Source organism: Podarcis tiliguerta, assembly GCF_965153285.1.
Source record: "Podarcis tiliguerta genome assembly, chromosome: 7".
Classification (NCBI taxonomy): Eukaryota; Metazoa; Chordata; class Lepidosauria; order Squamata; family Lacertidae; genus Podarcis; species Podarcis tiliguerta.
Window position 1 is genome coordinate 3,458,170 of NC_139540.1, and position 16,778 is coordinate 3,474,947.

The 16,778-nt window shown below is 48.3% G+C and overlaps 1 protein-coding gene across 2 annotated transcripts in view; it reads right to left on the reverse strand.

The window, feature by feature from the left end:
* The window catches only part of RHPN1 (rhophilin Rho GTPase binding protein 1), an 81,017-nt gene extending 65,300 nt beyond the window's left edge, over window positions 1-15,717 (reverse strand). For both annotated transcript variants that reach the window (XR_014513223.1, XM_083449034.1), the window contains exon 1: window positions 14,871-15,717. Coding sequence is in view for 1 of the 2 variants with exons in the window: in XM_083449034.1 (XP_083305160.1) it covers window positions 14,871-14,969 (99 nt within the window). In the remaining variant the exon portion in view is untranslated. The remainder of the gene's footprint in view (window positions 1-14,870) is intronic.
* Window positions 15,718-16,778: the final 1,061 nt, after the last annotated feature.

Genomic DNA, 16,778 nt, shown 5'->3' on the forward strand with positions numbered 1-16,778 from the left:
ATAACATTGCAATTCTGGACAAGGTTTACTGGGGAGTTGATTCCCACTGAATCTAGGGGGCTGGTTGTCCAAATAAAGGCTCTGGAATTTGCACACATTGGGAAAGAAAGGGGGTGGGGAGACAAGAGAAGAGACGTGGGCTTGTTTTTAAGCGCCCCCACAAAAAATGAGGCGATTCAGTTTCTCCAAGGCTTGTGGCAATGTGCAACAAAAGCTCTGCCCACGTGAGAGGGGGAGATCTTTTTGTACTGATGCACGATTCCGGTAAATGACGACACATCGCTCTCAGGATTCCCAGAGGAGCAAAGAAAAGGACCTCTGAGCTGGGTGGGTGAGTCAGAAGCCCAGCGTGGCAGGCAGACGAGGCCCCACTTTCCTTGCAAGAGCACAAAGGGTCAGCGAGAGCCTTTGCAACACAGCCGAAGGGGGTCAGGATTCCTTTTGGGCCAGGAACAAACTTGTCCCCTGTCCCGTCAAACAAATACCGTATTTTTCACTCTGTAAGACGCACCAGACCATAAGACGCACCAAGTTTTTGGAGGAGGAAAACAAGAAAAAAATATATTCTGAATCTCAGAAGCCAGAACAATGAGAGGAAAATACCGTTGCACAGCAAAAGCAGCAATCCCTCTTGCTGTCCTGGCTTCTGGCATAGCTGCGCAGCCTGCATTCGCTCCATAAGACGCACACACATTTCCCCTTACTTTTTAGGAGGGAAAAAGTGAGCAAAAAATACGGCAAATGGCTCAGATTGTTTAGGGGAGGGAAACGTAAGGGTCAGACTAAGTCCAAACCAAAGGCCAGGCGGAACAGCTCTGTCTTGCAGGCCCTGCAGAAAGATGTCAAGTCCCTAGTCTCTTGTGACAGAGCGTTCCACCACGATGGGGGCCAGTGCTGAAAAGGCCCTGGCCCTAGTTGAAACCAATCTAACCTTCTTGAGGCTTGGGACCTCCAAACTGTTGTTATTTGTGGACCTTAAGGTCCTCTGCGGGACATACCAGGATAGGCAGTCCCGTAGGTATGTGGGTCCTAGGCCGGATGGATGAACTTTGATCTTTTAAAGCACTTAAGGGTTAATAATAATAATTTTTATTATTTATACCCTGCAGCAGTCACTCTGGGCAGCTTCCAACACATATAAAAACGCCATAAAACATCAAACATTAAAAACTTCCCAATACAGGGCTGCCTTCCGATGTCTTCTAAAAGTCAGATAGTTGTTTATTTCCTTGACATCTGAAGGGAGGGCGCCCCCTCTGACTGGTTCCCTATCAGCGAGGGAACCACCAGAAGACCCTCGGTGCTGGACCTCAGTGCCTGGGCTGAGCAATGGGGGTGGAAACTTCAGGTCTTCAGAGCCAAGGCTGTTTAGGGCTTTAAAGGTCAGCATCAACACTTTGAATTGGGCTTGGAAACATACTGGGAGCCAATGTAGGTCTTTTAGGACTTTGGAATAGCCACTCACTGGCTTTCTAAAGGAGTGGCGACGTATCTTTTATTTTCTTTTGTTCCCGCGACTGCCGGTTCAGGTTGCATATCTTTAAAAGAAAACCAAAAGGCTTCGCACACACAACAAAACCAACCCCTGGAAATTTACGAGGCCTGGGTGGGTCATTAAGTTACATGAGCGGAGCTGAGCAGCGAAATTTATTGCCTCTGAGAGAGGAGGATTAGGAAGGCGATCTATAAAGGAGCAGCAAGGCTTTTCCGAGCCTCAATGAAACACGCCACCAAACGGTCTTATTGTATCTGGTGGCTCCGTGCAAGGAGAGAAGGGGTCAAAATCCAGACCTGCTGCAAAGGAACGGGCAAGCTAAGGGCGAGCTATTGTCCGGCATGAAAGAGGAGAGCCCAGCCTTGCGGCAGGACGATGACAGAGCAGCAAAATAGGAAAACGGTTCTGTACAAAAAGTGGCGACAGCTGTTTTATTCCAGGCGCCCCGAATCGGAGTTCAGTTTCCACTCGTGGACTTTGGACCTCTGACCAATGGAAGGAAATGACCCGAGGACATGCCCCAGAACAGTCTGTCTCCTGGTCCCATGCAAACATCACGCAAACGCACACCTCAATTCAGGAGCTCAACTGCCTTCTTTTAAATGCTATGCTACTTAGCCCTTAAAGACTTTATTTGCTCCCATTGCCGCATATCCATTAACTCCAAATTCCTTTTCATAAAATTCCACGAAATATTATCAAAGGCCTTTTCCAGACACTCCTGTCTTCCACTGCCTCCCACAGTTTGGTCACTCATGCTGGTAGCTTCGAGAACACTGTCCAACCATCTCGTCCTCTGTCGTCCCTTCCCCTTGTGCCGTCCATCTTTCCCAAGATAATGTGAGAAATATATTAAATACAACAGAATATTTCACCTTGCCAACAAAGGTCCGTATAGTTAAAGCTATGGTTTTCCCAGTAGTGATGTATGGAAGTGAGAGCTGGACCGTAAAGAAGGCTGATCGCCAAAGAATTGATGCTTTTGACATGGTGGTAGAGGAGACTCTTGAGAGTCCCATGGACTGCAAGAAGATCAAACCTCTGCATTCTGAAGGAAATCAGCCCTGAGTGCTCACTGGAAGGACAGATCCTGAAGCTGAGGCTCCAAGACTTTGGCCACCTCATGAGAAGAGAAGACTCCCTGGAAAAGACACTGATGCTGGGAAAGATTGAGGGCACAAGGAGAAGGGGACCACAGAGGATGAGATAGTTGGACAGTGTTCTCGAAGCTACCAGCATGAGTCTGACCAAACTGTGGGAGGCAGTGGAAGACAGGAGGGCCTGGCGTGCTCTGGTCCAGGGGGTCACGAAGAGTCGGACACAACTAAACGACTAAACACACACATCTTTTAAAATGTGATCCGCATGAGGCCCCAGGAAGCGATCTGTTAAGGACTTTCTAAGAGCAGGTTCTCTCACTTTGGGGTTGAGGTGGTGGAGAAATGGGCCAGCTGCTCATTGGAGAATGAAACCTAGCTAGCAAAGGCCACAATTCCTACTAGAGATAAGCGCAATTGCTATTTAAAACTCTGCAAGCACCCGGCAGTTAAGCCTGATATCCTTTCACTTTTTAGCCCTCTCCCTCGATTGCAGTTTCTAAAATATGTCACAATGCACTTCATTGTACCCAGTTTTTTGTGGGGGGTGTTTTTTTCTGCAGACTAAAACAGGATCCGGCCATTAAGGTGAAATTCTCCCACACAGAGACCTTTTCGGAGAAGAAGAAAAGCAAAACTAGCGAATTAAGACGATTATGAAATTAGTCTGACGACTGGCTGCAGAAAGTAGTGCTTACCACATCTGCGGAACTCCCTGCTCAGGGAGACCTGACAGTTGTCGCTTGGCTTTTTAGGAAACTTCCAAGATGTTATAAGCTTTCCTGGAGCACCCGATTTGCATGGCGCTAACTTGGTGACAACTGCATTCTCCTGTGTGGTTAAAGCACCCCTGGGGAGGTGGAAAGCAGCAGCTCCACCAATGGGATGCTTCTCGATTCTTCATGAGAAATCCAATACCAGCAGTGAGTGTCCCATAGGGTTGCCATTTTTCAAAAAGCAAAAATCCAGAGAGAAAAAACGGGGTTTTTTTCGGGGGGGCCACATAGCTGTTGAGCTTGCTTTTTTCTTTTTCAAAATCTCAAAAAAAGAAGAAGACATTTTTGAGCTATCCCCCCCCCAAAAAAAAACAGTAATTGGTAATACAGTCTTAGAAATGGATTTATTTCACAAACTTTCTTACGAATATTCAAAATAGTGACCAAGCACAATAATTTAATTACTACAGAAACTGGTTGACAAGAATTACCACCCCACTGTGGCCTCTATTAGTAACACAGCCTATACAGATCAACTGTGGGTTGCAAAAAAGGGTTTATTCTTAGCACTTGACTCCATGTTTTTTTGTCTATGAGAGTACAGTGGTACCTCTGGTTCCGTACTTAATTCGTTCCGGAGCTCCGTGCTTAACCTGAAACTGTTCTTAACCTGAGGTACCACTTTAGCTAATGGGGCCTCCCGCTGCTGCCATGCGATTTCTGTTCTCATCCTGAAGCAGAGTTCTTAACCTGAGGTACTATTTCTGGGTTAGCGGAGTCTGTAACCTGAAGCGTATGTAACCTGAGGTACCACTGTACCCAAAACCTGAAGCTGTGCTGAATTTTTGAGCTATTTTTTAATGAAATTCGGCAATATCTACACTTCCGACATGGGTTGCCGTACATCCAGATTTTCCCAGACATTTTTGCAATTTCCACCCGGACACTGTTTCCAATGACCAGATCCTGGCTATGCCTGGGATACTGCAGACGTAATGGAACCCTACCCACTGTGCTCGAACTCGCAACACTTTTTTTTTTTTTGGCCAAAGGCTTTAGTGTGTAAGTCACTGTGTTTGCCACACATTTCGGTCAATGGGTGCAGGAGAGGGCTAGGTGTGTAATAAAGAAAATCTGTCCTTATTCTCTTATGGGGTACACAAGAGCCCTTGTGGAGTCCTTTTAGGTTCTCCATCGGTCGGAGAAAGTAACAGAGGCCAACCAGAGAATATTGAGAAGCAAAGCAGCTAGTAAGCCTGATCTTTACTGATCTGTTTCAACAGGGTGCCCCCTTCACATGTAGGAGGAGGAGGACCCAGAACAAAGGTGTGCCCGCCCTTATATAGACATTTTAAATTGCCCGCCCTGGAGTCCAAGACCCCCGCTAGAAACATCATACATACATCACAGAAGGGGTGTAGCTCAAGACCACCCCCCAAACACATCATACCTACATCACAGAAGGGGTGGTCTACAACAGAAATCTGAGTGCGTTGTTTATCTCCTGTCTGGCAGATTACCTGTTTAATGGTCACTTGATTGGATTGCCTAGGGAGTCTGGCCAGTCTTTTGTAATGATAAATACTTAGTTCCTGAGCCAGATCATAGGCTCATACCCTATTCATATCTTAAATGTGCCCTTAAGACAGGATTTGTGAGGAAAGAGACAATGGGGAGGTTTCCCACTTTGGCCTTGCAGAGAAATATTTGAGGTCAATTTGTTCAGGACTTTTTTTTTCTGTGGTGTTTCAGACATGTCGTTTATATATTTATGTACCGTATTTTTCGCCCTATAGGACGCACCGTCCCATAAGGCGCACCTAGTTTTTTGGGGGGCAAATAAAGGGGGAAAAATTATTTCCCCCCCCAGGCGCGGGGCTGGGGCAGGGGAAGCCCGAGCTTCCCCCAACCCCAGCCCCCAAACAGGCAGCTCTCTGCAAGCTGTGGGAGCCCAGCGCTGACTCCCGCTGCTTGCTGAGAGGTCCGTGAAGCCTGGACGCGCTGAGCTCAGCGCGCGCAGGCTTCAGCATGCAGGCAACTCTCCGCAAGCAGCGAGAGCCCAGCGCTGGGCTCCCGCTGCTTGCGGAGAGGTGCGCGAAGCCTGCATTCGCCCCATAGGACGCACAAACATTTCCCCTTCATTTTTGGAGGGGAAAAAGTGCATCCTATGGGGCGAAAAATACGGTATGTTTGCTTGGTACATCCATGAACAATTATTACATATCTAAGAACTTAAAATTCTTCTAACAGGTGCTTGTTCAAGCGCAAGCAAGGTATTTCCCCAATACCTAACACCCCACAGAAGAAGTGCCACATGGAGCAAGCCTGTTTTCTGCTGCTCTGCAGGGCAGGACCCGAACCCAGGGCTTCAATTTACAAGAAAGGAGACTCCAACGAAACATTAGGAACAACTTTTTGACAGCAGAAGAGCCATTCGACAGGGGAACGGGCTTCCCTGGAAGTTTTTAAGCAGAGGTTGGGTGCCCCACGGATGAGATCCCTGCATGGCAAAGGGGTTGGACTAGATGAACGCTGGGGGTCCCTCTTCCGACTCTATGATTTCTGGACAGCCACGGGTTCCTGACCCCCAAGCTAAAAGAACCACAGCTCAGAGCTCGCAAATGGACCGGCGAGAAGAGAAGCCCAGTCTGTGTCTGTTCCCAACCTGGAAAAACAAGAGCTAGCTTGTGGCAGGCAGAGAGCCAAGATGGGGAATCGTGCAGAGGAAACAGATGTATTAAGGCCTCGGTGACAAAACAGCATTATCCAGCCAGGGAGATAACGGTAATGGGCCCTATCACAAGTTCCCCACTCCACTTGTTGGGGTCTCCATAGCAACCCTATCTGAATCACAATGCATGCAATTTGGCCGGCTGCAGCCGCTGCCTCCATCCCTCTTATATGTGCATGCAAGGATCATATCACCCACCGCAGCTTTTGAAATGACAAATGCCCTTTAAAATATATCTATCTATCTATCTCTGAAGGACTGGAAGAGTTCCTTATATTTGCATGCACAATGGAAATGAATAATAATCCTTCCACCTTGCCAACAAAGGTCCGTATAGTTAAAGCTATGGTTTTCCCAGTAGTGATGTATGGAAGTGAGAGCTGGACCATCAAGAAGGCTGATCGCCGAAGAATGGATGCTTTTGAATTATGGTGCTGGAGGAGACTCTTGAGAGTCCCATGGACTGCAAGAAGATCAAACGTATCTATTCTGAAGGAAATCAGCCCTGAGTGCTCACTGGAGGGACAGATCCTGAAGCTGAGGCTCCAAGACTTTGGCCACCTCATGAGAAGAGAAGACTCCCTGGAAAAGACCCTGATGTTGGGAAAGATGGAGGGCACAAGGAGAAGGAGACGACAGAGGACGAGATGGCTGGACAGTGTTCTCAAAGCTACCAGCATGAATCTGACCAAACTGCGGGAGGCAGTGGAAGACAGGAGTGCCTGGCGTGCTCTGGTCCAGGGGGTCACGAAGAGTCGGACACGACTAAACGACTAAACAACAACAACCACGCAGATCTGGCTGGGTTTCCCCAGCTGCTCTGAGCAGCTCACAGCACATACTAAAACGTCAAAGATTAGAAACTTCCCAACACAGGTTTAGATTAGAAACTTCCCAACTTCAGTTGTTTTCTAAAAGTCAGATATAGTTGTTTCTTTCTAACTGAGTGGCCTTCAGCCTTTTTAAGATCTGACCGCCCAGGCTGCAACGACCGGGTTTGGCTTTAGATTCGCACATGAAAAACAAAACGAGGGAAGACAACGACAGCTTTTCTGTTTTGCAAGATGCAGTCCACTTGCAAATCTTCCAACTCCTTCAAGAGGGTTCAATGATTTGTTTCAAAAGGCATCATTTCCTGCATTGCGGGGGGCTGGCGGGTGGATTAGATTACCCTTGGGGGTCCCTTTCAACTCTGCAAAACTATGATTCTATTGATTTTTTCCACCTAGCACAGGAAAAGGCTTCAGGATTCATACTTCACTAAGCCTGGGTACTTTCCCTGAATTTTCTTCAACCCCCGTAATACTGACAACCGGTGTGGCACAGCACTTAAGAATATCAGACTAGGACCTGGGGGGACCCGGGTTCGAATCACACAGCCAGCCATGAAACTCACTGGGTGACCTCGGGTCGGTTGCTGCCTCACAGCCTAACCTACCTCACAGGGTTGCTGTGAGGATTAAATGAGGAAGGGGAAAGCCAGGTAGACTACCTTGAGCTCCTTGAAGAAAAAGGTGGGATATAATTCAGTAAATTATAACGTCCCGCATTGGACCTTAAAGCCCATGAATAATCATAGTTTAGAGGTCCCGGGCCCTAAGGAAGTCATACTATCCTCCACCAGGGCCAGGGCCTTTTCAGTGATGGCTCTGACCTGGTGGAAAGCTCTGTCCCAGGAGACCAGGGCCATGCAGGATTTAACCTCCTTCCGCAGGGCCTGTAAGACAGAGCTATTCCGCCTGGCCTTTAATTTGAATTCAGCCTGATCTTTTATTTCCCTTCTCTTCCCTCCCCTTTTATGAAGATCACCCGCTCTGAGACCCCACAGCTAATTCTCCCCTGGCCTCCTCGCTGGCCCAAGTAGGACCAATTCACCCAGCTAGCCCTGGGGATTATCTAATGCTTATTTTCCCTAAATTGATTTTTGAATTTTATTGCTATTCATGTTTCTATACTGTATTTTATGCTGCCTTTATAATTAAGTGTTTTAAATTTGTTGTTAGCCGCCCTGAGCCCGGTTTTTGAACCGGGAAGGGCGGGGTATAAATAAAAAATTATTATTATTATTATTATTATTATTATTATTATTATTATTATTATTATTATTATTATTTAAGGACAGGAACCCCGCCCCCCATCCTTTCATCAAACACCTGGTGCTTCTTGGGCACTGGATTCCAATTCATTTTAATGACTGCCTAGATGCAGATATCATGGGAAGGCAAGTCAAAACAGTGCAAGCCTGCATGCGTGATCTCAGTATGTGTGTGGCATTTGCAAAGCCTTTGACATAGTTCTGGGCACCACAGTTCAAGAAGGACACTGACAAACTGGAACATGTCCAGAGGAGGGCAACCAAAATGGTCAAAGGCCTGGAAACGATGCCTTATGAGGAACGGCTAAGGGAGCTGGGCATGTTTAGCCTGGAGAAGAGGAGGTTAAGGGGGGATATGATAGCCATGTTCAGATATATAAAAGGATGTCACATAGAGGAGGGAGAAAGGTTGTTTTCTGCTGCTCCAGAGAAGCGGACACGGAGCAATGGATCCAAACTACAAGAAAGAAGATTCCACCTAAACATTAGGAAGAACTTCCTGACAGTAAGAGCTGTTCGACAGTGGAACTTGCTGCCAAGGAGTGTGGTGGAGTCTCCTTCTTTGGAGGTCTTTAAGCAGAGGCTTGACAACCATATGTCAGGAGTGCTCTGGTGGTGTTTCCTGCTTGGCAGGGGGTTGGACTCGATGGCCCTTGTGGTCTCTTCCAACTCTATGATTCTATATCCTATCAGTCCTCGTCCCCAATCACAGTAATGCAGCCACCCACAATAATCTCTTGCTTCTCTCTCCCCTGCAAGTTCCATGGGTCGTTGTGACCTGCTCTTTCTCCTCCTTCCTTTTCTTCCTTGAATTATTATTCTCCAAAACAGCAACTGCGCCCGATATCAACCGGAAAACAAAACCCGCAAGTGAATAATCTGATTCCCCACGAGCCCTCTGTGGGCTTTTTAAAGCCCGAGAGGTGAGCCGCCTTGCAAGTCCAGGCAGGTTCGTGGATTCAACCAACACCGTTCGCTGCTAAGGCAGGAAATTTTGAAGCACCCGGACGGGTTGCCGAGGGCTGCGTGAACTTGTGTGTGCTTTTCTCCTTTTCATTTCTGCTTGAGTCACCAGGGAACAAGTTTTAAAAAAATTAAAAATCTAACGTAAACCAGTTGGGAGACAACATCAGCCGCCGCCACTAAACCAACAGGTTGGTGACTTAGGGAAATGTTAGCTCTGAAAATTGTCTTAAGTTACTTGTGTTTTCGTAATTGCCGGTAGCTGGAGAAACTCTGAATTTGGAACACACCCAAAATCCCACCGGAGGCATGTTACATATACTGAAAGGTTATTCCCGTTTGGAGCATTTCCTTTAGATTTTGTCCACCTGCTGTTAAGAAAGTTGGCAATATAAAGAGTAAACAAACATGTAGTTGATACAGGAATAATGGAAGCTGACTTTTTTTTGGTCCATCTAGCACAATATAGCCGGAAGTCGAATGCCTTGTGAGTTGAACGTTTCGGCTCCTGGGTGCTGCAAAGCCGGAAGTGAGTGTTTTGGTTCGTGAACGTTCTTTGGAACCCGAATGTCCGACAGGGGTTCCGCGGCTTCTGATTGGCTGCAGGAGCTTCCTGGAGCCAATCAGAAGCCGTGCCTTGGTTTCCGAACGTTTTGGAAGTCAAACAGACTTCCGGAACAGATTCTGTTCGACTTCCGAGGTACGACTGTACTGTAGATTGGAAGCCGTTCTCCAGACATTTCTTGCTCTACCTGGAAAGGCTGGAAAATTGAGATTCCGATGAAAACCCTGGAGAGCTGCTGTCAGTCAGTGTGGGCAGTCCTGAACAAGATGGACCAATGGTTTGACTTGGGAAAGAGGTCAGTTTCCGACCTTCCTAATTATTACCCCTCTGTAATCTTGCTGCGCAGGATCGTGCTGCTGAAACCAACACACACAATTCAAAAACCCGCTTTAAGATGACTTAAGTCAGGGTTTCCCAGACTTGGGTCTCCAGCTGTTTTTGGACTACAACTCCCATCATCCCTAACTAGCAGGAGCAGTGATCAGGGATGATAGAATCATAGAATCATAGAATCATAGAGTTGGAAGAGACCACAAGGGTCATCGAGTCCAACCCCCTGCCAAGCAGGAAACACCATCAGAGCACTCCTGACACATATGATGGGAACTGTAGTCCAAAAAAACCACTTTTTGGGAAAGCCTGACTTAAATGAACCACTAAAAACGAGGCAAGCATGTTTGTGTACGATCATCGTGGAACCAGAGTTGACAGCAGCTCCCTGTCTGAGAACACCAAATGCAGGCTTGCCTCCGTGTCATGTGCAATGCCCCACCAACATGCTAACAAAGAGTTTGCAGAGAGGTACAGCTGGACAAGGGACGTGGGTGGCGCTGTTGGCTAAACCACCGAGCCTAGGACATGCGGATCAGAAGGTCGGCGGTTCAAATACCCATGATGGGATGAGCTCCCGTTGCTCGGTCCCTGCTCCTGCCAACCTAGCAGTTCGAAAGCATGTCAAAGTGCAAGTAGATCAATAGGTACCAGTACAGCGGGAAGGTAAACGGCGTTTCCGTGCGCTGTTCTGGTTTGCCAGAAGCGGCTTAGTCATGCAGGCCACATGACCCGGAAGCTGTACGCCGGCTCCCTCGGCCAATAAAGCGAGATGAGCGCCACACAACCCCAGAGTCGGTCACAACTGGACCTAATGGTCAAGGGTCCCTTTACTTTACTTTTTTACTTTACAGTGATACCTCGGGTTAAGTATTTAATTGGTTCCGAAGGTCCGTTCTTAACCTGAAACTGTTCTTAACCTGAAGCACCACTTTAGCTAATGGGGCCTCCTGCTGCCACTGCGCCACCGGAGCACAATTTCTGTTCTCATCCTGAAGCAAAGTTCTTAAACCGAGGTAATATTTCTCGGGTAGCAGAGTCTGTAACCTGAAGCGTATGTAACCTGAAGCGTATGTAACCCGAGGTACCACTGTACTTTACTTTACAACTGGACGGGGAAGGGGCGGGAAGCATCACTGCAGGAAAAGGAAGGTGGCAGAAGCCAGGAAAGAGAGAGAATACGGGTCTCGGAAACGAATCTGACGCAACGGTCTTGCAAACATGGCCACAGAAAGTGATTTTTCCCGTGCATGTATGACAGTGTGACGCGGCAGCTAAAGAAGCCAATGCAATTCTGGGCTGCATCAATAGGAGTATAGCATCTAGATCAAGGGAAGTAATAGTGCCACTGTATTCTGCTCTGGTCAGACCTCACCTGGAGTACTGTGTCCAGTTCTGGGCACCACAGTTCAAGAAGGACACTGACAAACTGGAACGTGTCCAGAGGAGGGCAACCAAAATGGTCAAAGGCCTGGAAACGATGCCTTATGAGGGACGGCTAAGGGAGCTGGGCATGTTTAGCCTGGAGAAGAGGAGGTTAAGGGGGGATATGATAGCCATGTTGAAATATATAAAAGGATGTCACTTAGAGGAGGGAGAAAGGTTGTTTTCTGCTGCTCCAGAGAAGCGGACACGGAGCAATGGATCCAAACTACAAGAAAGAAGATTCCACCTAAATATTAGGAAGAACTTCCTGACAGTAAGAGCTGTTCGACAGTGGAATTTGCTGCCAAGGAGTGTGGTGGAGTCTCCTTCTTTGGAGGTCTTTAAGCAGAGGCTTGACAACCATATGTCAGGAGTGCTCTGATGGTGTTTCCTGCTTGGCAGGGGGTTGGACTCGATGGCCCTTGTGGTCTCTTCCAACTCTATGATTCTATGATTCTATGAAATGTAAAGAAGAAGAAGTATGCATACCAATAACCAGGCAGAGAAAGCAAAATAGGCACCCTCGGAATTTTCAAAAGCTGTTTGGAAGCCAAGCATTAAGCAATGTGTTTACAAGTGGAATCATGGAATGAGAGGAAGAGGACGGCCTCTGTGGCCTTTCCCACCAGCCTGCAGCCCACACGGGCCTCCCGGGTAGCTGGGTTGCACTTTTGAAGGCATTTGCTTCGCCAAACCAGAAACTTCCTCTTGGAGAGCCCGGCCACAGACCAGCCATGTGCACCTCACTCTTCTTTTTTTGGCATGGACTCATTTATTAACAGACACGAATCACTGCCAAAAACACAGCCGTCACCCAGCCTGAGGAAAGAAACTCTAGCACAAAACATTAGCCTAAGCCGGTTGGAGAGGGATCAGAGGGCGGCAGAGAGACAGAAAGAGAGAGAGAGAAGGCGAAGGACTGTGGGTTTCACTTTAAAGCATGACTAATTTGGAGCTGCTCACTGGAAGGACAGATCCTGAAGCTGAAGCTCCAAGACTTTGGCCACCTTATGAGAAGAGAAGACTCCCTGGAAAAGACCCTGATGTTGGGAAAGATGGAGGGCACAAGGAGAAGGGGACGACAGAGGACGAGATGGTTAGACAGTGTTGTTGAAGCTACCAGCATGAGTTTGACCAAACTGCGGGAGGCAGTGGAAGACAGGAGTGCCTGGCATGCTCTGGTCCATGGGGCCACAAAGAGTCAGACACGACTAAACGACTTAACAACAATTTGGAGCTGCGGGGACATGGGTGGCGCTGTGGGTTAAACCACAGAGCCTAGGACTTGCCGATCAGAAGGTCGGTGGTTCGAATCCTCACGACGGAGTGAGCTCCCGTTGCTCAGTCCCAGCTCCTGCCAACGTGGCAGTTCGAAAGCACATCAAAGTGCACATAGATAAATAGGTACCACTCCGGCGGGAAGGTAAACGGCATTTCCGCACGCTGCTCTGGTTCGCCAGAAGCTGCTTAGTCATGCTGGTCACATGACCCGGAAGCTGTACGCCGGCTCCCTCGGCCAATAAAGCGAGATGAGAGCCGCAACCCCAGGGTCGGTCACGACTGGTCGGGGTCCCTTTACCTTTAATTTGGAGCTGGCTTGAAGCAGAACAAGCTGCCCTCCAGCAAGTCAAAACCGGGGTCCATTGAGTTCAGTGTTGTCTACACTGATGGGCAGCTGAGTAGGGTTCCAGGCAGGTAGGATTCCAAATCTCGCTGGAGATGCCAAAGAACGGAACTGGGAGAGTCTGAATGCTTAGCAGAGGAATTTCCACTGAGCTATACCTTTCCTATACAAGTACGCTTGGGTCACATCTTCATTTGCCACATCCCGTTTTACCACTGCCGCAGAATGCTGCAGCGAGGCTCCTCACGGGGTCCCTGCCATGGGAGCACATTCACCCAGTGCTTTACCAGTTGTACTGGCTCCCGGTGGAGTATCGGGTCAGGTTCAAGGCGCTGGTCTTGACCTTTAAAGCCCTTTGTGGCTTACGGCCCTCGCATTTACAGGACCGCCTCTCCTGGTCTGCCCCACAGAGGACCTTAAGGTCCATGAATAATCATAGTTTAGAGGTCCCCGGCCCTAAGGAAGCCAGACTATCCTCCACCAGGGCCAGGGCCTTCTCAGTGATGGCTCCAACCTGGTGGAATGCTCTGTCCCATGAGACCAGGGCCCTGCAGGATTTAACCTCCTTCTGTCAGGCCTATAAGACAGAGCTATTCCGCCTGGCCTTTAATTTGAATTCCGCCTGATCTTTTATTTCCCTTCTCCTCCCTCCCCCTCCCCTTTCATGAAGATCACCCGCTCTGGGATCCCACAGCTAATTCTCCCCTGGCCTTTTCACTGGCCAAGTAGGACCAATTCAGCCACCTAGCCCTGGGGATTATCTAATTGATTTTTGAATTTTATTGTTAATTATAAAAGCAGTATAAAAACATGAATAAGTGTTTTAAAGTGTTTTAAATTTGTCATTTAGCCGCCCTGAGCCCGGTTTTTGAACCAGGAAAGGCGGGGTATAAATAAATTATTATTATTTATTATTATTATTATTATTATTATTATTATTATTATTTCTGGTAGGTGGGTTTTGCAGAGCTCGCTCTCCCTTTTCTCTCACCTCCTGGGGACTTGATCCTCCTGGCTCCCAGTCCCCACATCTTGGGCTTTATCCACTGCAAAGTAGGTTGCAAAACGCATTGAGCAAGGTTTACTTTAAACAACTATTTGACTTTTAGAAGACATCTGAAGGAAGCCCTGTTCAGGGAAGGTTTAAATGGCTGATGTTACACTGTGTTTTTAATGTTCTGTTGTGGCTGGGGCAACCCCGTCAGATAGGCAGCATATATATAATAAGATTATTATTATTCTCTCCCAGGTCCAATTTTAAAACTGATTTTTGTATTACAATTATTAATCGCTTATGTAACCGAAAAGCAAATGCAACTTACGATATAACATAAAATTAAAATCAGTATAAAACTAAAGCTGGACAGAAGCTAAAAACTATCGAAAACACAGAAGGAGGTCTGATAAAACCCACCTACTAAAAGAGGCCATAATATCTAAAACTCTTCCAGTTAAAAGGCCAAGAGGCTGAAAAGAAATGCTTCTCACGGGTGCCAAAAAGTAGCCAGGGACGACGCCAGACATGCCTCCCTAGCATTCCAGAAGCAGGGAGCCACCACCGAAAAGGCCCTGTTCGCACGTTCCGCACCTCCCTCAGCAACGGCGCATAGAGAAGGACCTCGTTTGTGCAAAGCCCTGGCATTTCATAGGAAGCACCGGCAACATTATGTGAGAAGTGATGGTGGATCTCAAACGGCGCATCAGATAAACAAAGGTACCCCATACAACCGCACTGTGGGCAATGAGAATACCCGGGTCTGCCACCCACTTCCAGGCCGGTCAGTGGCAATGCCAGCCCGTCGCACCCCTCCCCTCACCCCGCGGCTCACCTTCCGCACGCTGCCCCCGTCGCAGGGCAGCAGCAGGAGGGGGAGCCCTCCGTCGGCGTCTGCTTCCCCTCCGGGGGGGCTCTCTTCTTCTGGGATCATAACGGCCGGCCAGTGGGCATCTGTCGGGCAGTTGCTGGTGTGCCACAGCTCTGGGTTGCGATCCTGGCAAAGCTCGCCGGCTCAGGATGCTGCGAGGTCTTCTGCAGCCCTGGACATCTCCCCGCAGCGCCTCAACTCCCCAGGTCAGGATCCTGAGGGCTCCTCACTGGGAGACACACACGCCAGTTCTGTTCAGGTGCTTCTCAGCACCTGCTTGCCTTTTCAGCAGTGCCCACCTGTCGGATCCAAATTCTTTCTCAGAATCTACAGGCTGGGGGGGGCAGGAATCCACCTTGAGCTGCTTTCTGTGCAAGATTTCCCTGCGGGATCCTCAACGCCTGTCTGAAAGGGGGTGTCTTCTCTAGTCTGGCACCCCCACCCTGTGCCCTAAGACACACCCCTTTGATCCACCACCTGTACGACCTGGAAATCTGCAAAATCCTGAGCACCTGTTTCCTGATCTCCACCTGGGGGGTCCAAATCTCTCGAAAGGAGGCTGGGGGTGTGCTTTTGGGGGGAGCCTCTATCTATCCTTCCCTCCCTCTTGCACCCAGATGCTCCCCCTAAGAAGATGGGGGGTGATGCGTCCCTGGTCCCCCTTTCCTTGGCCCCCAAACCTCTTTGCTGTTCTGGGAAAAATAAAAATCAAAAGCAGAGTGAAGGGTGAGTCTGCTGCTCCTGCCGCCGCCGCCGCCGCCGCCACTTTGGGATCCCCAAAGACAATAATCACATTCAGGCTTTTGCAACTCAGATCAGCGGTGGAGAGAAAGGGTGGAGCCCCCAGCCAATAGGGAAGCGCCGGGTCCTGGAAGGGCAGAGCGCTTAGCCAATGGGAAGTAAGAGTCCTGGGAAAGTGGGCGGGGATTTCCTTCCGGCACCGCCCACCCACCTCTACACTTTTCTTTTTTTCCTCCTTTTCTGAATGATTGAAGGGAAAGGCGGGGAGGAGCCCAGCGAGGCGGTCGCCCGTGGCAACCGTGGGAATTAGAACGCGGGTGACGTCACGGGGGAGGCGGTGCCCCGCGGGGGAGGAAAAAAAAGGAGTTTTGCAAAAACTTCTCTCCATCTTCTGCGAGGCGAAGGCGGGGGGGGGGTCATTCCGGGGAGCCATGCGCGGCCCCCGCTCACAAGCGAAGTTTTCAAATTCCATTTTTTTTTTTTAAAAATGTAAATAACCTCTTGCAAATTTGCAGAAGGGAATTTTTAAAATCCCAGATTGAAGAGTTTTAAAAATTATTTTTAAATATATTTCTCTTGCAAATCTAGTCGAATGAGATTTTTAAACGCGAGAATGAAGAGCCCTCTAAAAACTTTCTTCTTCTTCTTCTTCTTCAAATAATCTCTTGCAAATTTACATGCGTGGAGTTTTAAAATCCGGAATTGGAGGTCTTTTTCTTTCTTTCTTAATGCAAACAATCGCTTGTACGTTAACACGCGTGGAGCTTTTAAATCCGATACTGGAGAGATCTTTTTAAATGCAAATAATCTCTTGCGATTTTACACGCGTGAAGCTTTCAAATACAGAACTGGAGAGTTCTTTTTTTTAAATGTAAATAATCTCTTGCAAACTTAATCCAGAATGCAATGACCTCTTGCAAAACTTAATCCATACCAGATTGAGGCTAAAACTATCAAGAGCGTGTCCCCTGCTGTGCTTCCCCGCTCCTGTCTTTATGCAACAGTTGTGGCTACTGAAAGCTCCTCTCTTGAGGATCAGCAGCAGCCGCATGCCTAGTTGCTCGAGAGTAGACCTCAGCGATCTTAAAAAAAACGAAGATCATGGCCACTGGACCCATCACCTCCTGGCAA